At 38.2% G+C, this 24,658-nt stretch overlaps 2 protein-coding genes across 3 annotated transcripts; both read right to left on the bottom strand.

Moving 5' to 3' along the window:
• Positions 1-4,043: 4,043 nt before the first annotated feature.
• LOC143846061 (BTB/POZ domain and ankyrin repeat-containing protein NPR1-like) lies at positions 4,044-15,923 on the bottom strand. 2 transcript variants are annotated; one of them, XM_077354471.1, is made up of 4 exons: positions 14,905-15,923; positions 11,747-12,494; positions 5,081-5,281; positions 4,044-4,523 (listed from the first exon to the last, which is right to left on the bottom strand). In XM_077354471.1, exons 1-4 carry the CDS (start codon positions 15,424-15,426, stop codon positions 4,270-4,272), a joined length of 1,725 nt encoding a protein of 574 aa, XP_077210586.1. In that variant the 5' UTR covers positions 15,427-15,923; the 3' UTR covers positions 4,044-4,269. The 2 variants fall into 2 exon arrangements, with proteins under 2 accessions (XP_077210586.1, XP_077210587.1); XM_077354472.1 differs by lacking the exon at positions 5,081-5,281.
• A 5,716-nt stretch (positions 15,924-21,639) lies between these two features.
• Positions 21,640-24,043, bottom strand: MYB26 (myb domain protein 26). Its single transcript, XM_077354209.1, has 3 exons — positions 23,658-24,043; positions 22,861-22,990; positions 21,640-22,776 (listed from the first exon to the last, which is right to left on the bottom strand). The coding sequence occupies exons 1-3, from the start codon at positions 23,788-23,790 to the stop codon at positions 22,062-22,064; spliced, it is 978 nt and encodes a 325-aa protein (XP_077210324.1). The 5' UTR covers positions 23,791-24,043; the 3' UTR covers positions 21,640-22,061.
• Between the last annotated feature and the right edge of the window lie 615 nt (positions 24,044-24,658).

Below are 24,658 nucleotides of genomic sequence, written 5' to 3'. Positions count from 1 at the left end.
TAAAATGAAGAACAGGAGAGAAAACCTCATTTGTTTTATGAATAAAATAATAAGGGATAGAAATCAAAACTTTAAAGCTTAATATTACAAGAAGCCTATCTAGAAAAAGTTCTTAAAAAATTTAAAATGGACACATCTATTGCAATGAATACTCTCATTCGTAAAGATAAAAAATTGTCAAAGAAAATGATATTGCCTATTGATGATGAAATAAAATGCAAAGTAAATTTTATGTTAAAGTTGTAGGTGAAATTTTGTCTAAGAAAATAATACTCTTTATTGACGATGAAAGAAATAAAATGCAAAGTAAACTTTATGCTGAAGCTGTTGGTGACTTGATATATGTAATCTGTAAGACTAGATTTAAGTTTTGTTATATGTATTGTAAGTAGATTCCAGGGCAACCCAGTAGTTGCTCATTGGCTAGATGTTAAAATAATCTTAATATACTTAAAAGGTACTAAATGCTACAGGTTAACTTGCCAAAGAAATGATATGGTAGTTAAAGAGTATTTCGATGTTGATTCAGCGGAGACCCTAATGATAAATTTTTTTTTTATATGATTATATATTTCTATTAGGATGAGCAAAATCCTGGTTAAGAAAGAAACAAACTTGTGTCGTAAAGTTTATAATGAAAGTTGAGTTTATAGCTTATAATGCAACTACATTTGAAATTGTATGGATTGAGCCCTTCTTAAAAGATCTGAACTTAGGAAAAACATTAAGTGATCCTATTCATATTCATTGCGACGATGAAATTATAATTACAACCATAATAATAGGGAGATTGGTTCTAAATGATAGAATATCAATATATACATGTGTGTGAGGGGATTTGCTAGGGACCATTGCAGAAGGCATTTTGCGGGCGGGCTGTTTCATGAGCCTCTCATACAACAGTGGTTCCGCGAAATGCCTTCTGCGATTGTCCCTAGCAAATCCCTACACACACGCACACGGTGGATGTGAAAAGAAAGATTTTCAGTGAATTATCTACCCTCAAAAGAAATGATCACTAGTCCACTAACTAAATCCATTGCAACTTATGTCATGAGTTGACATGTTTTATCAATGAGGCTGAGAGGGTTGAGAGGCGATTGAAGCATCTCAGACTTGATGTCAAAGTGGAAAACATTGGACTGTGTAGCCATCAGTCGATTGGAGATTCTCAAATGAAAGAATCTTGATAATTGATGATCTTCATCGTATGATAAGTCATCGTCAAATATTATATTTGCACATGTGTATAATTTTCCTATTATATATAGATAAAAATCATATTCCAACATTAAAAACATTTTCAACATAGATATCTTTCTCTTGGCATGAGCATTGGAAACTTTGGAAGAGAATGAATCATGCTTCATCATCTAATGATTTAGCTTGATGTGGATGAATCATCTTGTTGTTAGACAAATATACCACTTAGTGAGAGGATGGTCAAGTGACTGCTTCTGATTGATGGACTTTAGGGATTGTTCCTGATTCATGGATTTTAGATACATTAATCTGCCTCCTTGATCAGAAACAATATGACCTGAAATAGGCATCGGTCATGTGAGAGAATTGAGGAACAACTGTGTGTGTTGTTGCATACAAATAACATTCCACCATATGAGAACTCATTGACCAAGTTGAAGATTCAAAAATCCCAGTTGCTTGAAAGAACAATGGGATGTAATTGGAGATCTTGCACTTTCACTATCTTCCATATCCCCTTGCAAGATTTATCTTGTTGGTTAAATTTGTGGTGTTAGACTAAAAATAGGTTTCACATGGCATTGCATTTCTACCTGGAATCAGTGTCTGTTTACTGTCAATCTACTTGGTCTGTGCCATTATGAGGGCTTGTTCTGTACTAAAATCAAGGCAGCCTAGTTATAGATTTGTAAAGGGGCGTAAGAATGATGAATGAACAGTTCATTACTGGGAGAGAACAGTGACAAGTGGGAAATACTGCTGCGTCCTTCCATTTCAGAAGAAAATTTGACTTACAAAAACTTGTATAGAAGCACGATTTTCGTGCTTTGCTCTCTGGCATTTGTTGAATGTTGATGCAGATGGACTGTGCAATTTGCCTGTAAATGTAGTGATTTTTGCTCTGGATGATTTACAGAGTCTCTGGTTGGTTTATATAATGTATACAGTGAGCTTGCTAATAAGCAAGTAGATAATTTCAGTTTCAATTGAATCAAGAAATGATACACTCCCAGGTAACTGCTGTAGCAGGATTGATGGGGGGACAACTCATCCCCCATTGTTGTACTGGGTCTTACAGCTTTAATAAAATTTTCGTTACCTTTCAAAAAGAAAAGAAAAGAACTGATGCACTCCCTTGTTTTGTGAATGAAACTCCTCTTTAAAAAGCACGTCTCTAATGGCTGTTGTGTAGCTACTTAAAATGCATTCTTCAGAGCAGCTCCATTTCAGCTTTTCAGAGTGGGTGAAATTCTCTGATGGGTTGTTGTGTAGCTACTTAGGCTGTCTTCTCCAACGCTTCTCCATTTCTGCTTTTAGTCGAATTTCAATGGAGATTTGGAGAAATGGGCAGACCGAGCTAGGGTCGAGGAACACCATTGTCCGTATTTTTCCATTTTTTCATCACCACATTTGGAAAAGCGCAGAAGCAGCACCCCTGAGAAAGTGTAAATAATGCAGCTGTAATGTCCTGCCGAAAAGAGTGCCTTTGGGGTCGTTTGGATACGCCAATTTTGGATTTCCTCAAAATCCAGGATGGGGACAAGAGAAGGAAGTCCGTTTCGCTTGTCTCTAGAATGCTGGATTTTAAGTAAGAAATCCAAGTTTTAGAAATCTCTCTCCCCATCTTGAGATTTCTAAAACTTGGAAACATGGGATGATCTCCTACTCTCTTGCTGACGGAAAGAAGGGCGAGAAATCAGAAAACGAAGGACGGTCTCCTCCTCTCCTCTCGTCTTCCATCCAGGAATTTGAGGAAATTCAAGATTCTAAAATCCACGTATCCAAACGGCATACGTGGATTTTAGAATCTAGGTTTTTAGTTTGAAAACAGTGTAAAAGAGTGTTCATGATCAAAGCAGATGTATGCTTGACAGCATTTCTTGGATTTTAAGTGAAGAAATTCAGGTTTTAAAAATCTCTCCTGCATCCTGAGATTTCTAAAACCTGAAAATATGGGAGGAATTGCTACTCTTTTGCTATTGGAAAGAAGGGTGAGAAGTAAAAAACGACGGCTAGTCCGCTTCTTCTATTGTCTCTTAGCTATAATTTTGAAGAAATTCCGGATTCTAAAACCCACGTATCCAAACAGCCCCTTAGTGTTTGTTCTTAATCAATTCAGAAATCCCTATTCGACCAGTGTCCCACCTACCTCTTCTGAGTCTATGCTCCGGTGCCTATCGGACCTGGATAACCAAAACATCTCATGGGTTTGGTCGATCTCAACTTTGGAGCCTTTCATGGACACCATGATCGCTGCTTATAGCCAAATATGTCAAACGACAAAACAGCCACGTTGCGAAACAGCCAATTGCTCCAAAAGCTGAAGCTGTTATTTAATCATTTATACTTCAATACTACCCTTCACCTGTGAGCCTCTCTTTTTTCCTTTTTGGGTTGTTGGTTTTTGAACCCTAGGCCTGCTGTGAGGCAATAACTCTGATACCATGTGAAACAACCAATTACTCCAAAAGCTTAAGCTGTTAAGAGTTGGTGTCATTTAATCATTTATCCTTCAACTGCGGCTTAGGCAGCACTTCAATTTGCTCTCAACCTGTAAAAGGTACAGATAGAAGGGGATTCATTAGTGTTATCAGGGTGATCAACAACATGCTGAAGGAGATGAACTTGCAGGACTGTTTTCTCAGTTTTAGCCGGATGCTCACTTGGATGTATGGGTACTCTGATGTTGATTGGGCGGAATCTATTATTGAACTGTAAATATTACACATTTTTTTGGAGTCAATTAGGTCCATAAGAAAGTAAGAAGCAAACAACAGTCGTCAAGTAAGGGCAGAGGCTGATTATAACAACCTATGTCACTATGAGCTTTTGGTCGAATCTGATGCTCTAAGCACATCTATTAAAAAAATGAGCTTATTGTCTCCCTATACAAAATTAAATGACTTACATTGCTCAAATTCTCCCTATGTACAAAGAAACCATGCTACATCTAATCAGGAAAACAAAGCACTTGTAAACATGTGGTAGAGCCAAATTATGTTACAAACCAAACTCAAATGAAAAATATGCATACAACATACAGAGTATCAATCTCTATCTTTTTTTTCATTTCTTGGTGAGCTTAGATCTCACAACTTCTACTGATGCAGATGACGATGATGATGATAAGGTGGATCTCTCAAATTCCTCCTTGTCCTCAGTAAATGCTTTTTCTAGAACATCTTGGATTTCAATGAATCTCCTCTTTTTCAATAGTTGCTCTTCTGTTTCCTCAAGGGCAAGGTTGGCTAGATCATCATTATCCATGATCTTGTTGAGCACATCTGAGCAGCGAGGAAAGAAACGTTTCCCAAGCTCCACTGCGAAAAAAAAGGTAATCCACAAACGGTTAGCAGTGTCTTGGAATTGATAAGCATAACTTTTGAAGTCTCTTTGACCACAAATGAGAACTAGATAATAAACTAACACTTGTTGGCTTGACTACACGAAGAGAGGTAGTGTGTAGCTCATTTTAGAACCAGTGTAAAAAAAAAAAGAGCCTTTTTTTCAACAATTTCATTTGTGCCTTCCCTAATTCCTATTTTAATCCAAACACTTCAATGTTCGTAAGGTCTTAAGCGCCTTCAAACTTGGCAATATAGTTATTCACTTACATTTTTAGCAATTTTATGAAGAGAGGCACTTTTCAGGACAAGTAAAAACCAAAACCCACTTCATCAATTGAGGATGGAACATAAGTATTTTTTGTTCAAACAACACTGAAATTATAGTATCTAATGGGGAAGCACATCCAGTCATTTTAAGTACCACCAGAAAGTTCCTTTTCAAAAAAAAAACAAAAAAAAAGTACTACCAGAAAGTTGTCATTTTTTCACCATGTGGTATCAAAGAAGAAACAACATCAAGAAATATGTACCGGTTTTGGAGAGGGCTCTGAACCTAGACAGATTCTCGTCCTTCATTTTGAAAGGTGCATCATTTAAGTCCACTGTGGTACCCTGTCTTACAGAGGTAAGCACGGAACTGGCAGGCAATGGTAACTCCGAAGTGCCATCTACTTGTGCAATCTCCATGGCAACTTTGGCTTCTGTAGGAAATAATAGCTTTGCCAGACTAACTGCAGGAAATATCACCATACATTAGTCAAAATGGCACACGCATATGGAGAGTCTGAACTCTGCAGTAGAAAATAGATTCATCAGAAATACTGCTTGGCGGTGAAAGAATTTCATACTACTCTAACTTGTGCCAGGAGATGGACATCTTTCTGAGGGGATGAAGAGAACAAAAGTGAAGTAAAAAAAAGATACGAAAAGGGGACATGAAAGTGAATCCCCTCGGGTTTGCTCCAGGAAGATCCATCCAGATGGACAAGGAGAGACTGGAAATTTAGAAGAAAAGAAAAAATGGCTCGAAGCTGTGGTAGTAGTGATTTTGCCATCAATCTCCATGTAATGAGGTGACAATTGGTTTCAATTGATTCACTTTTTAAAGGCCCAAAGGATACTCAAACCAGTCTAAAGGAGTAAAGAACGAATACAAACCCTAGAATTATGTAGAAGACTCTTGGAGAGTCTGAAACTATGTAGACACATGTAGGAGTTACTATTCTTATAGATCCTTTGTAGAGAGAACTGTAGAGTGTTCTATCCAGTCGAGAAGTTTTTAGGATGATCCTGGATTGTTGGATGACTGCGAGTCGGCACAATGCAGACCAGTGTTATGCGAGGGAGCCTCATTTCAAAATCACCTTTGAATCTTGTCGCTACAAGTGTTGAAAGAGTTCTTTGAGCAATACAAGGCATCCTTTCCACCAAATTGAGTGCTTCCTTGTGATAGTGTCATTGCCTTATGCACAAGGCTAGGTCACTTAGGTTAGGACGGCTCACAGTAAAGTTGGGGTGTTGCAGGAGTGTCGCATGGGTGCAAGACTTGAGGGTTAGGAATCCCATGATAGCTGGTATTAGAGCAGGTCTACCACGTTCATAAGCAAAGGAGGGTAATATACATAAGAATCAGAAGTACAGTGACAACAACTCTAGAGGTCACCACAATGGAGCATGCTAGCAACAAGGGAGGTATGTTGCCTAAGTCAAGGAAGGACAAATCTCAGGAGCTGAAGAGGGTTAGTCCATAAACTTGTTGCCATCACAAGAACATGTGGGCAAGTGTTTTTTTCCCTGAATGGTAATCAAGTTCTTTATTAGAACCAAGCGAAGAAACAACCTCGATTGAGCTGGTCAAACAAAGAAAAGGGGAAAATATAACGCTCAAACATTGTCCTAAAAAAGAAAGTGATCACTAATAGACAGAGGCTTTATGGTCACTCAGTCCCTGCTAAGGAATCTGCATCTCCATGGGTCGATTGATGGGCATGCTGTAAACAAACTGCCCGCACCTCAATAAGGCCAAGATCCTCTTCCATTGCATCTTTGAATCTCCGAGGCTATCCAATTCGATATTTAACATACTGGATGACATTAAATGACTCACCCTGACCAATCAAGGAACCTAGGACATCACACTCAATGACAAAGTGATGTAGGACCGTGAAGGGAAATTTGATGAAAGGGTAGAGAAATAGACGAAAGGGGATAGAATTAGAAGAATAAGGGAAGAAGAGACGAAAATAACCTGAAGAAGAGACGAATTTAGGGAGAAGTAGAAGAAGAAGAGAAGAATAGACGAATTTAGGGAGAGAATAGAAGAAATCAGAAGAGGGAAGAAGAAAACCAGAATTAGAGGGAGAATAATCTTTATTCAATATCAAGCAAAGTTTATAATCTCTACTATATAAGGCCTATATATAGGCAATTAGGAGTCCTTAAAATAAGGAAACTGCCTAATTTAAGAATCCCTAAAAAGTAAATATTGAAATAAAATTCCTAGAAACTAAAATAACATAAAAATAAATTCCTAAACTAAATAACATGGAAATATAAATCCTAATGGGCAAATATGCCACTTATTAGCCTATTATCTGCATCATTCTCCCCCGGTTGAAAAGAACTCGCCCTCGAGTTCTAGTCCGCCTGGGTTAAATATGAAAATAATCAAATGAAGTAGAAGGAGGCGCAATCCGTCTGAAGCAATCCTGATGGCTAATGCTCGAGACAACAATGAAAGTGATTTGAAAGGCTGGCGGCAGAATATGGAAGAAAGCATCCATACAAAATCATCAAAATACAAGCCTTTCGTGAGAATCAGGGAAGCTGGGAAGATGGCAATGTACTCGTCCTGGATCGGCGTGATCGGCAAAACAGCTATGGGTGGTACCAATCGGGAAACATCCTCCACATAATCAACATCAACTGGTAGCTCAGTAGGCACAGGAGAATTTACATGGAGGTCATCCGCTGGTATCTCATCAGGCTCAGTAGAATCAATGATAAAATCAGAGTCTAGGACTAAAGCTTGGACAGTAATGTCAGGCTAATGGACCTCATGATCAATCTGCGAAACAAGTTCATCTGTGTCGGCACAAGTCTCGGCAATCTGATCAATTGGCGCAAATATAGGACAATCCTCTGTAATATGCTCGCGATCATCTGTCTCAGGTAATGGCTCAACAGTCATGTCACTCGGCTCTGACTCAGGACGATGCTCGATCAACTCTGTCAAGGGAAAAACCTCACATGAATCTGCCACAATATCTGCCTTAGAAGTGTGAAGCTGTCTCTGCTCACGTATACGACGCACTGAATTTTCAGCTATAATTTTAGCTTTGCATATATAATGACGGTCTTCTTTTAGTCGTTCAAGGAGGGCTTCGACTTTACTTTCAACACTACACAACACTCTATATTCTCGCTCACGATTCAATCTTTGTTGATTCAAATAGTCGAGCGCATAAATATTCATAAACGCATCACGAACATCCTCCCAACGACAGATTGGCTGCTCACGTCTTCTACGACGGTTCGTTTCAATGTGGCTCCATGAGCATCGGGCTTGTCGTCGCACAGTTTCTTTAGCCCAGTAGATAGTCTGGCGGTGATCATGGCCATTATACTCAAGATATGCGTCTAGAGCATCAATCCAACGTAAACATGCATCTTCATAATAGCGGAAGTGAGTGCAGCCATTCCAGTAGCTTTCGTCGTACCCATAAAAAAATGGAATAAATGGTGGAGTCATAGAGATCGATGACGAAAACTGAAATCAACCGTCTGATTTGTATGACATGTCGAAGGAAACACACTGTATGTCGCGGATCTGAAATCGGATGAGTGAAAGCTGATGATCAGAAGAAGGGGCGCGATCAACGGCTGAGATGGCTCCTGAAACTGTGCTGAAAACTGCTGTCCGCTTTTCTGATTTTTTTTTTTGTTTTGTTTTTTTTTCTTGCCTTTACGGCACCAAACTTTATTCACGTAATATAATCTGTCACAAAATTAATATATGGGTGGGGTGTCAAAGGGAAAAGGGGGGTCTTAAATAGTGAAGAGAATAAGTTGGAGGGTGCCCATGGGAGGAAAGTGGGGGTTGAATAACTTTTAAAAAGAAAAAACAAGAGGGGTATCCAAAGGAGGACAAGGAGGGGAAAATTGTCACGTGACCATCTAATAAAAGGGGTGTGTACTATAGCTATGACTTACCCCTTATACTTCAGCTATTAACTTGCCTTGCTCTACAAGTCACCAAACATTCTTTGTTGCCTTATCTGTGTATTCACACGACAGCACAAAAGGCAGGTTCTTATTCCTTTTATAACCTTTGCTTGTTATTTTATTAGATAACTTGCTATCTTTTGGTAACCTGCTACCTTAGGTAACCATTACCTATAACTTGCTACCAAAAAGTAAGGAGATAAGGATGGAAAACCTTGCCTTTCCTCCTTCACAACCACGTAACAAGTAACATACCTTATTCACCCTTCTATTTTACTGACACGAATCAGCATATGAAGAAACTTAGGGGCTAAGGCAACCCACTTTAAGAAATAAATATCTTCCGGAAAGGAAACCCGAGAATTAACTCCGACGGAAAATAGCAGCAGTGGGGCATGGGCTTTGGCAGAGGATACGATTAACTCGGAAAGGTAGCAATCCAATAGGAATTGGGGCTGATGGTCTTGATGCAAATTGAAGGGTATTTCTATAGTAGTTTTCTATGTGGAACAACAGGGGTTTAAACTGGTTTTGTTTACGAAGATGGGGTTTTGTAGGGACTGATTGTTGGGGATTGTTCAAGTGGCTGAAAATCAGGTTTGTGAAGGGTGTTAGGTTGAGATGGGTTTGGATTATGGGTTTGAACAACAAGGGTGGTGGCTGGGAGATGAAGTAAGGGTTAGGTTGGGTATTGGGTTAAAGAGATGAAGGTTAGGGTTTCAAGAGGTTGAAGACAACCAAGTTGACTGGGTGAGTCAACTCAGTTGCACGAAAAACACCTTCTTCGCAGATTTTCTTTGCAGATTTTCGGCGAAACACGAGAATCTTTGGATTGAGAAGACTTGGAAAAAACGCTAGAACTCTTGGATCTTTTGCTTTGATACCAAATTGATGTAGGACCGTGAAGGGAAATTTGATGAAAGGGTAGAGAAATAGACGAAAGGGGATAGAATTAGAAGAATAGGGGAAGAAGAGACGAAAATAACCTGAAGAAGAGACGAATTTAGGGAGAAGTAGAAGAAGAAGAGAAGAATAGACGAATTTAGGGAGAGAATAGAAGAAATCAGAAGAGGGAAGAAGAAAACCAGAATTAGAGGGAAAATAATCTTTATTCAATATCAATCAAAGTTTATAATCTCTACTACATAAGGCCTATATATAGGCAATTAGGAGTCCTTAAAATAAGGAAACTGCCTAATTTAAGAATCCCTAAAAAGTAAATATTGAAATAAAATTCCTAGAAACTAAAATAACATAAAAATAAATTCCTAAACTAAATAACATGGAAATATAAATCTTAATGGGCAAATATGCCACTTATTAGCCTATTATCTGCATCACAAAGATTCCCATCTTCAGACTCATTGGAGTCTCTCACTCCAATGGCCTCAAAACACCCCTCAAGCATTGCTATCGTGGCTTCTAAATATCCACTGATCCCGCCCCGCCTCGAGTTACCTAAGCTAGATCAATTAAAGTTAACCTTACGGAGCCAGGAGGCGTCAGAAACCATTGAGGGGTAGGGCGATCCCCTAATGAGTGGCTGACCCTAACCACATCCCACGCAGCCTAAAGACCGATCTCTGAAAATCTGCTAAACTCACTCTCACCCACACCCCACTCCAACATAGAGGAGAAAATAGCTTGGTGAATCGCATGCACAAGCTAAGGACTGCTTTCAAAACCCTTCTACTGTCCATCCGTACCATCCATAAGGTAGCAACAAAGGCCGGATTCTAAAGGATCTTACCCCTTGATGCCCATACAACGGAACCCCATGCCTCAAACAATGCATTGATGTGCTTTGTAAACTCCCATTTGGCCTAAAAGGCTAAAAAAACTCCAAGAAAAACCACCAAATCTCTCTCACAAATGATCAGTGTATGAAGAGATGATCCATAGTCTCCTCAATAGCCTGCACATACAACAGTGGTTGATGATCAACAGGTGACGATTATGAGGAAAATCCCCCATGAGGGTCTTTTCAAGGCATTTCGTCCAACAAAATGATCACCTAAGGAGCCGGAATCTGTCAGACTCTCCTAGCAACCAGAATACATACAAATCTATCTACCTCCAGCTTATCCAATCTGTCGGCTAAGTCATTAGCGATCCTCGAAATATGGGTGAAAATGGGGTCTCACCCTCTAACAATGTCAGAGATCTCATCAATGTACCTCACAAGCCTCCATGGTCCGACATTATGACCATGGGGCAAAGAAATCGCATTGGCCAAACTATTTCAACCTCAAGTCTCCCCTCTATTGATTAATGAAAAAAATCAGACCAACATGAAAAACTCTCACCCGTCATATTAAAAAAATCTGCCACAAAATGACAGGATTGAAACGAGTTGGGTCTGGCAGGACTAAGGTGTTCAACTTAGAAAAGCAGAAATGCTTTCTGCTGGAAGAACCAAAATTTACCCGAACAGGGACTGATATATTCTAGTACTTGAAAATTGTAACCGGTATAGTTTGGTTAATATAAATAGTAACATTCGTTCCAATTTCTGACGCTTTCTAATAAATGACAATAAAACCGTGACACTGAATAGTATGCTGTTGACCAGTTTTATACAGTAATTGTTGTGTATAGCAAGTTCTGCTCTCTTCAGCTAAGGAACACAAAATGGAGACATCCAGACACTCTGATACGCATAATTATGATGAATTCACTGCATATACAGTAATGTTTAGAGAATAAATATATCCTAAATAAAATGAAAAATTGAGCCTGAATTGAAGCCAAATGTTAGAATATGGAGCCTTTTATCGTTAATCAATTGCAAAGAAATATATCTAAAATACAAGAACCAAACATGTCCTGGAAACTGAAGATATTTAAATGACTGAAGGGGTCTTATTCACATAAGTCAATGATCATACACTCATTCTGAATAATACGTGAAATGGGCTTCATAATTTTTATATCCAGACAAAAAAATTCAGGAGTAAAAGGGGATAACTCACCTCTACTTTCAAGGTATAGCAATTTCGAACGCAAGTCATCACCAGCCATTGCAAGAGAAAGAGAAGCTTCTCCTAAAAGTGGATCTCTTCTTTCTGCTTGCTCCAATATCTCTATGCATAACCGATCGTTTGGAGAATCCTTTCCCTCTTCGGTGAACCTATAATAATCTACAGCCTTGGTAAGCCTCTTGCAGATTTGAATTGGCTTCCTTCCATCCAATGTAAGATCAGATGATCGAGCTCCCTTTGTTAGAAGAGAGACAATTATTTTAGGCTCTTTCCGCATTGCAGCGAGGTGAAGGACAGTGTACCCCCTGGGATTCTTATGATTGACATCTGCAAGGCCAAAATCCAGAAGCTCTGTTGTGATTTTTGAGTCACAAAATGCTACCGCATAGTGTAGTGCATATGCATCATCTAAAGTAGTGTGTCTCTCTTTCAGCAACAACCTTACTAATTCAACATCATCAGAATCAAGGGCCCTATGTATTCTCTTTACATGTTTATCAGGAAAACCAGTGCCTTCCACTCCACCTAAGCCCAAACTTTTACGTGAATCAATAATTTTCTTGACGGCCTCTTGGGGCAACTCCTTCTCGAGAGTTACAATATCAATATCGGATTTGACCACAATTTCAATGCAGTTAGTCAGCAGTCTTCCACAAGCTTTATCACACATATTTGCAACACATAAGACCACCCGAATGTCATCTACTGCCACCTTGTAAAGAATGTCAAGGAGGTGTCGCTGCAATAAAACAAATAACCATTACTCTATAGCAGTATAGTTATCTCATTAGAAGAGCCCAAATAACGCCATTGGAATCTACTTTCAACCTCTGGATTATTCGTCACGACTTGATCACCAACAATATCGACCTTAACATCTTTGAGTGAACGGGATGAGGACTGCTGAGTTAGCGGGTCACCATGTATTGGGGCTATAGCTTAAAAGGTAGCCATTGGAGAATCCAATGCCTTCAATCAATGAAAGTAATCCAAAAGGATAGGGAGATAAGGAAATGGTTAAGGAAAGTGACTAGCCACAGGAACAGGTTTTTTTTTTAAACCATATTTGGCACTTTTGGCACTTCTCATTGTCTCAGATTTGAGAGTTCTACGACACGGGTCAAGAAATTTGTCACACCAACTTTGAATCGTGACTGAAATAATATCAAAAGGTGGTACATGGATACTGAGATTCGTCATGAAACCAAACACTCAGCAGAGCTGAATGCAGGGAATACCAAAGCTGAGCTCTAAGATGCTTCTTTGCAGCTGTCTTCCCAGTTTGGGCATTTTGAGAGGGCACTAGAGGTTCTCATGGAGGGTCTAGATTATTCAGAATAAGGATTTAAATTTTTGTGGGGCAGCAAGAATAAGTATGAACATCTTTCTGTTTGAACAGAGGATTTCAGTTTTCTCTTCGGAGAGAAATACAGAACAGCAGAACAAGTTGACAGCATAATGCTTCTCCTCATGTTCTCGATGTTAAAACGAAAGAAACTTTTGGAGGCGAATCTGATGGACAACAATGGAGCATTGGTTGATGAGACAGTGTCATATAAATAGCTTTAGTCCTTAGATGTATAATATGTATAGGGAAATGATATCTGCACTCCATTGTTTTGATAATGGTACTCATTTTATTAATCACTTTTCTAATTGGCACTTGTTAGCTTCTGGAATGTTAATAACGGTTTCTATGCTTCAAGAAAGTACAGAAAACATGGTACTTCATTTCTATGCTTCAAGAAAGTACAGATAATGGTACTAATTTTATTAATAACGGTTTCCATGCTTCATAAAGAAAGTACAGAAAAATGGATAATTTAACTTCTTCAATCTGCTTGTCTCACACACTTTTAAAGGTTATTTCTCACCGCCCTTGCTTATACACAGTTCTTGTAAACTATGAATTTTCCTTTGCTTACTAGGGGAGCCATATTCACCAGATTTTCAGAATAGAATTACTTTTGTCACCCTACTCAGGTTGATATCACTAGACTAAAAATATTTGGGCCAAATGAAAAAGGCAGAAATATTGGTGTGGCCTGCAAGACCAGGATGGAGTTTAGACTAAAATAGTTCAAATTTCCACAAATATTAACTAGCTATTAACTTATCAAAGGTAAGATGAATCTCAACAACCCATTGGGCATAGAAGCCGTTAAGTGCAGACTACAGACAGGAAAAATGATAAATTACAAGCAAGAAAAGAAAAAAAACAACAATAACTTTATGGTGTGGAGATTCTTCAAATACCCTGCGGAGACTATCTGTTAAAAGTTAAAACAACAAAGAGAACTCTTAAGAACGGAATGAATGGGGCTCTGATCCGCTCAAGCCGTGACCGAGGATATTTTTTCTTGTATTCAACTACCTTGGTCCCCCAGGCTTTGCCCATGTTCTAATATAACTTGTTATTATTATTCGAAAAAATAAACAAGAAAACTATGATGTATCTTCTGTATAAAAACATTTGGGTGCAATAGTTTACCGTGTTTCTTTATGGCACATTTTAACCTTTTGAAAGAGCAAAATCCAGAGTACAATATCATAATTTAGCCACAATGCGAAGTGCCATTAGGCTTCAACCATGAATGTAAGCATTTGGTGAAGCCAAATAAAACAATTTCGGAACCAAATTACTCCTGCATGAGTTGGGTATGTTATGAGATGGCTAAATTTTAACTTAATACTTCCTGAGATCCAAAAAAAATAAAAAAAGAGTATTTTTCTTCATTAAATTACTGAACTGTAATATACTCTTTTTAGGCTCAGTCAATGTGTAACGCTCAGACTTGATACTGTGTAGTACATCCTCTGAATTTCATTTTATGCATTCCTCTTAAAGAGAGAGAATTTTACAAGTGTTAAACTTAATGGGTATACTTGTGTCGCCCAATTATGTAAACTAAAAAAACTTCTACTTCTATAATTCCTCAAAACCAATCCAATCCCTCTCAGATGTCTAATATCACATCAAAGTAAGCGAATATTCTAAAATTGGACAACAATATTACAACAGGCAACAACTTTTAAGTCATAACGTTCCGAACTAAAATCCAAAGAATCACATTGCTCAAACAATTCAAACTCAATTCAATTCAACACAGTAGAATAAAAAAAGAAAAAAAAGAAACAAGGGAACCAACCTGATAAAGGGTAACCAATTCAGCAATCTGAAAGGTGAAAGAAGCATAGAGAACCTCCACCATGAAATCCACAGCCGGACGGCACGTCATATGCGAACAACTATCATCGACGCAAACACAAACCCCTTCAGGCAGCGATTTCACCTTCCCAGTGTACAAATACGACAGAACCGAGACCAACGGATCGAAACCCACATCGAAATCTTTCAAAAATTCCTTCAATTCCAACCTCCCTCCTTTCCCCTTTTCTGTGGAAAATAAGTTCCTGAAAAAGGGGCTTCTGGCTGACAGTATACAGCGGTGGACGAAGATTTCACGAGATCCCCCATTAACAACTATGCAAGTATCACTGTATAAAGAAAAATTGGGGGATAAGAAGAGGGATTCGAGGTTTTCGGAGAGGCAATGAAGGGCGGCGATATCCGAGGAAGATAATTCAGGGGAGCAGGTCACACTGTTGGAAACACAACAGATGCTACTACTGTTATCATTGGAATCGGAAAAGGCTGTTGGGTCGGCCATGGAAGGGAAACAAGAAAGAAACCCTAAGAGAGAGAATAACCCTAGGAGAGAGAATAACCCAAGGAGAATTCAGGGGAGAAGGTCACTCTGATGGAAACGAAGCATATACTGCTGTTATAATTGGAATCGGATAAAGCGGTCGGGTCGGCCATGGAAGGGAAAAAAACCCTAGCAGAGAGAAAATGCCATGAGAATTCAGAGAGAGAAAGAAACCCTAGGAGAGAGAAAATGCCATGAGAGATTGGTTAGAGAGGAGGAGGGAAGGAGAAAGTCAGAGGAGTGTGAAAGAAAGTGATCGGGTGTTCTGTAATTAAGATTGCAGATTGTGATGATAGAAAATGGGCGATGATTGTTTTTGCCCCCTGTAGGATAATGCGACCCCCTTGTAACGAGATTTGGCGTAAAAAAGCGTTAAAGTCTGCCCACAATTCACGTTGACAGTGAGGTGTATTATCCTAAGGAGAGCGAAAAAATCATGTTCGTTAAAATTGCAGATTGTGATGATAGAAAAATGAGTAGATGATGAAGGTTGGCGTGAGCGATGGACTTTGGGTGACAGCTGAAAACGAATTTCGTTTTCTTTTTGGGTGCTGGTATCAAAAATAGGGGGAGACAGTTTTAGGTCATCTACTTGTGTTGGACTTATTATGTGTTGTACTTGTTTCTGAGATCATGTAGTTATCGAATGGGACAAAGCGGCTTATATATTTTAGAACGAGTGAAATGATATATTCGCCCCCTTTTGTTTCTTGGGCCAGCCCAATCTAATATATAGAGCCATGGTTTTAAATTTCGACCAAAATCCGAAATTTCCCGAAATTTGATATTTCGCGAAATTTCTGTTCTAAAATTTTAGAAAATGGCATTTAAATAAAAATAAAAATAAATGTTACAAAATTTCTGTCCGTTTCGAAATTTCAGTCCCAAATTTCTAAGCTTAATGCCAAATTTCGGACCGAAATTCCGGATTTCGCCGAAAATTTGGATTTTGGTGGGGTCCGAAATAGGTACTGAAACCGATATTTAAAACCTTGTCTATGGATACTTTTTTACACCAGAGGGCCTGCTCCAAGTGAGATACTTTCCGGATCATTGGTAATTTTTGGTTAGTGTTTCTAACGGACATCGAGACTAAAAACATCTTGAGGTCCAGATCTAGGACTACTAGAATCAACGGCTTAACTTTTTTCTTTGAGTAGCCCTATGTGCGATTTGATTGATCAACGGCCTAGATCACCCGGCAAGGTGTTCTCAAGGGCAATGAACTTACGGATAGATCTCAAAAATAGAAAAGCGCAAAGTCAATTTTACGATCAACATGGTAAAAGACCGGTTTTTGGGTGAATCTTACTAGGGAGATTGGGAGAATAGAGAGGCATGTAGGTGAAATGAAGACGGTTGATCTTGTAGAAAATAGAAATCAATGGTTTAGCTTTTCTTGATTTGGAATAATCAGATCAGGTTGCTGTTCGGATCAACAGGTTTAATAATGTAAATGAGGTAAAAGTGGCGCCGAGTCTCCTTTAGAAATGAGTGCAAAAGTGTATGCTAAGTTGCTAACATTGAATACTTTCTCAAGTTGAAATCAAACCCCTTGTGATGCTTGATGCCTCAACAATCATTTTTTCTTCGTTTGGCCCATCAATGGATAATAACAGGTGGAAAAAAAAAACCTAATGAGCCTAACCCAACCTGATTCGATCATGTGCAAAAGAAACAAGAAAATAACAAGCACATAAATAACATGGATGCTTTACTTTGTTCAGCAAAGATGCCTGCTGAAATATCCCAAAACTTTAAATGTTTTTTTAGAGAGGGGTATCTTGGTCCCGAAACAATTAAAGTCTTTATTTAATTAATAAAAAATTAAAATAGGGATAATTAGTTAGTTTCCGGAGTAAATTAGGGCTTCTAAAAGCCTGCTACTTAAGGACTTTTAGCAAGAGTCTATAAAAACACACTTAAGCCATAGATTTCAAAATTTTAACCCTAAAAGAGAGAAAGAGAATGTGTGGGAGTCATGAGGAAGAAGAGTGTAAGGAATTCTTGAGGAAATCAGCAACAAAGGTATGTAGAACTTAATTTTATAATTAATTCTATTCTCCACCGAGATCCAAGATCTCTTGAGGAGAAGATTAAAAGTTTAATCTATGGTTTGTTGGATTTGAAACGACAACCATAGATTCGAGGTGGAAATCTTGTATTCCTCGAGTGAAGAATCATTGATTAGGGATGAGGAAAATTGGTTTCCCCCGAAGATCTTCGCGACTTTGCACGTTTGATGCCCTAATCGATTGAGGAAATCAAGAGGAAATTTATTAAGATATTTTAACATGCTTAAAGGAAGGAGAAAATAGGGTTTTCAGGTAGAAAATCAAAGGAAACAAGTATTCTTGCGTGAATTGAGAAAACCTAAATCGTGAGTCTTGGACGCCCGAACACACTAGTTCTGGTCAATTTTTGGAGTGTTTTCTGGATAGTTTTGAGGGCACAAATTTGTTCCGTAAAATCTAGATATTAATCCAAAGTGTTAATCAAGGGTTAATATGGATTGTAGGTGATATACTACAAAGTAATTTGAGGATCTTGTTCGTGGGAAACAAATCAAACAAGTACCACATGTGAGTAGACTTGTTCTACCACAGTTATTCTAATATTGAATATAATTTATTATGCAAGTTTATGCATGTTCTTGATTGATATTGATTGTGTTAGTGTACACAAGGGTCATATTCACAGTATGATATGACTCCTAGTTCGGATCTACGATATGCACGTATGTGCCAGATAGACTTTTATTAGTCACAGTTTGCATCAGGATATGATGTTATCATAGTAAGGATATAACAATTAATGTTCTTTGAGACGAAGTGTTTTGCATGATTACTAGTGTATGAGACTTTTTCTAGGCGGTCGAAGGAAGGTCATGGATCAAGCCGCAGTTGTGGCTCCTCGCAGTATTTTCGAGAGCTCCACCCAACGCAGTATTTTCAGGGGTGTAATCCCGTATGAGATTGTTATGATTTGGCTTCCTACGAGTTAGTAGGCAGGTTCCGTTGACTACGTAGTCTAGCAGTAATAGTCTCACTACACTAGGCATCAAGCACAGTTACAGTCACAACTATGTATGTTTATGCCAGTTATACAGTTTTGCTAGCCAGATTGCTATGCCAGTTACAATTATTACATAGATTGCCAATTATACTGTTTTTATTGACTGATATCATATTATTAGGGTAGACATATCTATTTCACTGGGCACTAGCTCATTCCACGCATTCTATGTTACAGGTGGAAAATAGTAGGATGCTTTTTGCGCAGGCTTCGGGTGTGAATAAGGGCACCAGTTTAGGAGTTAATTATTTCCAATTATTCAATTTAATAGAGACAATAGCTTTAGTAGGAATGCACATCTAGTTATTTCATTTGGTTTAAATTGATGTAATCCATTAGACAAAAGATTTTAGTTTCCGCATTGATAACTCTGATGGTAAATTAATTAATTAGTTATTGTTTTAGTGGCTCTGTTTATTGCATGGTTCCAATATGAATGCCTTACATATTTGTGGTTGATGAATATGTGATGCTGTTATGTGCCTAGACCAGAATTCGGTTTGGGGGGCGTGACACTTGCATCCATGGGCAAGTCAATGAGAAACTGATCATGATGAGGAAGAACAAAAGATTATAATAGTTTTCTCTTGATCTAAAACCAAATCAAAATACATAAAACCCTTTCCCGTAATCTGTCCAAACCCTCGTACTCCCTCTCTTGTTATTCACACAAAAGATCATTTTCACTCTCATGACCAATGAGAAACTGATCACGATGAGGAAGAACAAAAGATTATAATAGTTTTCTCTTGATCTAAAACCAAATCAAAATACATAAAACCCTTTCCCGTAATCTGTCCAAACCCTCGTACTCCCTCTCTTGTTATTCACACAAAAGATCATTTTCACTCTCATGACCAATGAGAAACTGATCACGATGAGGAAGAACAAAAGATTATAATAGTTTTCTCTTGATCTAAAACCAAATCAAAATACATAAAACCCTTTCCCGTAATCTGTCCAAACCCTCGTACTCCCTCTCTTGTTATTCACACAAAAGATCATTTTCACTCTCATGACCACAAAATTCAATAAGATATATATTACAATACCTTATTTATTTAGTCTCTCTCTCTCTCTCTCCTAGTCCAACTAGGAAGCTACAAGAGCTAACCCCACAGTTACGAAACCACGCAAAATTCCTCCCCTTCGGCCTCCTAATCAAATAAGGAAGCCTAAAAGAGAAAGTCAACTCGTCTAAATAGGATGAGTCTCACTCATATTTGTGAGAAATGAGACATAATCCCAACAATCTCCACAGTGGCTTGTTTTCAAGCCACCTTGAAGATTTTCCCTGCGCACTTCTACCTATTTGTGGATATCACAATCATCAATTGGCTTTCAGAAGTACCAACTATTCACTTCATCAAATCTTTCCGGTCTAGTAACCACCTATATAACTCGATGAATACAGACACTACACATGTGTATAGCTATACGAAATCAAGCTTCTTTATCTTTTTCGACATGTCACTCTTTTTCTTTAATGCCTGTATGATTAGCATTGTAAGAGTATCAAACAATGGCCCACCCATTGACCTTGTACAGATCTCAGAATCACATCACACGTTGGTATTCTGATCGCCAACTTTGAGCATTGATCATTGAAGCCACTTGTCAATCTTAAAAAATCTGGGTAAAACTCAAAAGTGTTGATTGCCTGTCAAATCCTACTGGGGCATCTGGCCAACATTGATCCACATCGATAAGAACAACTGATTTTAATCAATACACCGATCTACACTCTTTACCTGTCAATTTTTATTTTTTGAAACCCACTAACAAAATCTTGTTCGATCAAAACTTCCTCTAACCAATTGGACCCCATCCAAATCATAGCCTCTCATTTCTAAACACAAGAGTACAGAGAGTAGAGAGAAACAACACCCGACCTACAATTAAACTCCTGCATATCAAACTTAACAATTATTCAGTTTTACTTTTCCTCTGCCTAAACCTCTAACCTTTTACCCACTAGTAGAAACTTTCGGGACCTAATTCGAGACTACAATGGTTTCTCCACTTAAAGAACAAAGGAAACCTCGTCTCTACGTTTTCTTTTCCTTAATTTATCTTCGATGATGATTTCCAGCCATGGTACATTGCCCTCGTGCTTCAACTGGGCAATGAAAAGTTCCAGCTGAAATAGGGAGATTTGATATAGTGCTGAACTTCTTTTTTTATTTTTATTTTTATTTTTATTATTTTTTTTGGGGGGGGGGGGGGGGGGGAGGGGGGGGGGGGGGAGGGGGGGATTGTAAAGCAAGTTTGTCTTCACACACACACACACGTGCGAGCAGCTCTACAACTTTTGGTGCCATATCTTCCAAAACCAAGTTGTGTACCGTCCGGTTCGCGACCCCTACTACATCTGCCTTTACGATATTTACTATATTTCATACGTTTCGGATACAGCACGTCCCTAATTTTTTTGACTATATGAGATCCGCACTTTGACACCTGAGATTCCGTAACGAGTAGATACTTCCGCAGGAGCATAATCGATTTTCATGCCCTAGCCGTTGCTTCTGCTGGATCAATGGGATCCCAATCTCGATTTCCTAGGTATGCTTGCCCTCACGAGAGTTGCAAGGCAATTTCATAGAAAGATATTTCAGTCACCTTTCCTGGAGAGAGCAGCAACCTCAGATGAATTAAATGAATAGGACAAAATCTGCTAAAAAGTGAGCCTGTGTGGTTGTTCTCTCTTGCAAAAGTGAGCTGAAAAATGGCTTTCCTTGAAATTTCCTAGCAAATCCATCCCTTATAAAATAATCGGAGTATGCAGGCAATTAGATAAAAAGATGTTTCCCGGTTCACTTAATTTTTTAGGAGAGAAGTGTCACCGCATACGAATTAAATGAATAAAACAATTTCTACTACGAGGTGCTGGTCACTCTTGAAAATGAGAGCTCCGAAATGGTTTTTTGCAAAAATGCATGACACCCCCTATATGTGGATATAGAGAGAGGAGGGGGGATATGACATATATTGCTTACAATCATGGTGACACCAGAGAACTATACATGTATCACATATAAGGAACTTCCATAATCTCACACAAAACCTATGCAGCTTCCAATTATGTACATATTTATAGCGAGAGAGAGAGAGAGAGAGAGAGAGAGAGAGAGAGAGAGAGAGAGAGAGAGAGAGAGAGAGAGAGAGAGAGAGAGAGAGATGACATGTATTATTGGTTACAATCATGATGACACAAGAGAACTATACATGTTGCACATTTAAGGAACTTTCACAATCACACAACCTATGTAGCTTCCAATTATGCCTCCCAAAACCTTGTATATTAAGTAACTTCTCATATCATATGCATCTACCATTTTGCACATTTAAGGAACTTTCACAATCACACAACCTATGTAGCTTCCAATTATGCCTCCCAAAACCTTGTATATTAAGTAACTTCTCGTATCATATGCATCTACCATTTAATGCACCCCCACCTAATAAATGATCTTTTAATGAATAGATCCATTTGACATAATCCCTTCAGCCTAGAGTTCCTAGTTTGGTGGGAAGCTAGGGTTCATAGGAAAATGCCCACATGACAATGACGACGAAAATGATGATGCCATGACTGCATCCATGGAATCTAAATGATTCATGGGCACATGAAGATCACATTGATAAGACCCAAATGGAAAATAAGGAAGTCTAGAACCTGGTTCAACTTCTTGTGAAGCAAAAGAGGGCACAATGCATCCATCCATGTCGATGATCTCGCAGAGTCTCGGCGCCATTGATGCTGTCAATGGATCATGAGGCATCATGAACTTTGCATCAAAAAGATTAGATTGCATGTAATCTGAAGGAGCTGTTTGACAATCCTCCGAGTTATGATGATTTTGATCTTGATGATAATCTAAAGACCATGTGGAGTCATAGGCAGCTTGATCTTCTGTTGGTTGTGTTGAACTAAACCAATCTACATTGTAATTAAGAACAGTTGTTTCTGGACCTTCATGCCCAAAACCTTGTGACATTGATGTTGGATTTGGAATGAAAAAATGGCCTTGGGTAGTGATCATTAAATTAGGGTCTAAGTTTATAGATGAGAGATCTCCTTCTGAAGAAATTGGGTTGGAATTATTAGGAATGGGAGCCTCAGTAACAACTCCATGTCTATGAGAAATGAGCTTCTTCTTTATGTTGGAGTTCCAAAAGTTCTTCACTTCATTATCTGTTCTTCCTGGTAGGTGCTTGGCTATCTGAGCCCATCTGTGAGCAAAAAAAAAACAGACTTGAATTTTTACCATCTCTTGACATGGAAATGATAAGAGAAATTAAGCAATAACTACCTACCTGTTCCCTAGCAGTCTATGGAGTTCAATGATGAGGGATTCTTCTTGGGGAGAGAAGCTCCCACGTTTTAAATCTGGTCTGAGATAATTAATCCATCTTAGCCTGCAACTTTTACCACATCTTTGCAATCCTGCACTATGCAAGTTAATGATTTATCTTTTCTTCTTCTTCTTTCTAACGGGCAACACAAAAGCCTTAAAAATATTAGATGTGGAGAGAGAGAGAGAGAGAGAGAGAGAGAGAGAGAGAGAGAGAGAGAGAGAGCAGCATGTAAGTTAAAGATTTATCTTTTTATTCTTTCTAATGTGCAACACAAAAACTTCTCCAGAAGTGGAAGATGAATAGTAGACGAAGTTGTTGATAGAAAAGAGAGCAGCATTTACGTTAAAGATTTATCTTTTTATTCTCTCTAATGTGCAACACAAAACTTCTCCAGAAGTGGAAGATGAATAGTAGATGAAGTTGTTGATAGAAAAAATATTATAAAGTGAGAAAGGTATTATCATTGCTGTTTTCATAACAATAATAAAGAAAAGAGAGGTATCAACCAATCAATCATTCTAGAAAAAGGAAAGAAAAGAACAAATGGAAATGCTGATTTTTTTTTAAAGAAAAGAAAGAAGGCAGGCAAGTGGAATAAGAACTTATAAACTAAATTAAAATAAATCCAATATGAGATCGTGGGTTCTTTTATGAATCCTACAAGGATTATTGTTGTTGTTTTCATAAGTAAAAAGAAGTAATAGAAGAAGAATAAATAGTTCTTTTTGCTAATATATTTGTTTTGTGAAGTGCACCTGCTAGTCTTGGAACATTACTCCAGCAACCATGGCCATAGGTGGAAATGTAGTTGATGAGTTTTTCATCTTCCTCAGGTGACCAAAGTCCTCTCCTGACCTTCTGTTTGTTGCAGCAAGAATGATGGCCCATTTCTCTTTTCAAAAGAGAAAAACAAAAACCTCCCCCCCCTTTGCTTCAGTAGTCTCTCACACCTATCTATCACAACCAACACAACAGCCAAAATGTTAGGAAGAGATGAAAAGTAACCATAGGCCTACCCTCTAGCCATAAAACCCAAACTGAAGAGCTGCATTGTGCTCTGAAACTGGGTATTCTGGTTCTGAATTTAATGTGGTGTGTTGTACTGTGATAACCCAAAAAGAACTTGTGGGGAAAAGTTTAAACCCAGTAAAGAGTAATAATCTTTTCAGGTTTTGGACTTTTGGGTTTGTTAGAAGACAGCATATCATAACCAAAAATGTTGATTTTCTCTAGAATTTCTTGAACAATTAATTTCTCACTATGTTTTTTGAGTTAAAAAGTATTTGGGTTTAGTTGTGTTATTCATCATGGAAAATGATATCTGCACTCCCTAGACTTCTCTACTTGGGCCCTTAGAGGCTGTTACCACTACAATTCCCAAAATGCTAATGTTGTTTTCTCCAGAATTTTTTGAATAATTAATTTCTCACTATGTTTTTTGAGTTAAAAAGTATTTGGGTTTTGTGTTATTCATCATGGGAAATGATATCTGCACTCCCTAGACTTCTCTACTTGGGCTCTTAGAGGTTGTTGTAAACTTACAATTCGCAAAATGCTATCAATATCCAATCAGAACAGTCTAAAATAAAGAGAATAGTTCCATTGTGAGTGTGGGTATCATTTCCCATTCATTAAATATAAAATTACCAGACAGTAGAAAGCATCAAAACAGTTCAGAACATATGTAACTTTTTTGGCAAAATGTGAGGAATGTGAAAGTTTATCTCAAGAAAATGAGAAATAAAAAGAGATCCTC

This window comes from Tasmannia lanceolata, unplaced genomic scaffold (genome assembly GCF_043159265.1).
Source record: "Tasmannia lanceolata isolate RefF3 unplaced genomic scaffold, GAP_Taslan_0.1 ptg000015l, whole genome shotgun sequence".
NCBI lineage: Eukaryota > Viridiplantae > Streptophyta > Magnoliopsida > Canellales > Winteraceae > Tasmannia > Tasmannia lanceolata.
Note: the sequence above shows the minus strand (reverse complement) of the source record. Positions and strands in the feature narration are given on the sequence as shown.

Coding starts and splice junctions, on each gene's coding strand:
- MYB26 (XM_077354209.1), bottom strand. CDS start 23,790: ATGGGCCATCATTCTTGCTGCAACAAACAGAAGGTCAGGAGAGGACTT. Junction 22,991..23,657: donor TAATGTTCCAAGACTAGCAG/GTGCACTTCACA, acceptor TGCATAGTGCAG/GATTGCAAAGATGTGGTAAA. Junction 22,777..22,860: donor CATAGACTGCTAGGGAACAG/GTAGGTAGTTAT, acceptor TTTTGCTCACAG/ATGGGCTCAGATAGCCAAGC.
- LOC143846061 (XM_077354471.1), bottom strand. CDS start 15,426: ATGGCCGACCCAACAGCCTTTTCCGATTCCAATGATAACAGTAGTAGC. Junction 5,282..11,746: donor GCTATACCTTGAAAGTAGAG/GTGAGTTATCCC, acceptor TATTTCCTGCAG/TTAGTCTGGCAAAGCTATTA. Junction 4,524..5,080: donor CAGAGCCCTCTCCAAAACCG/GTACATATTTCT, acceptor TTTTTTTCGCAG/TGGAGCTTGGGAAACGTTTC.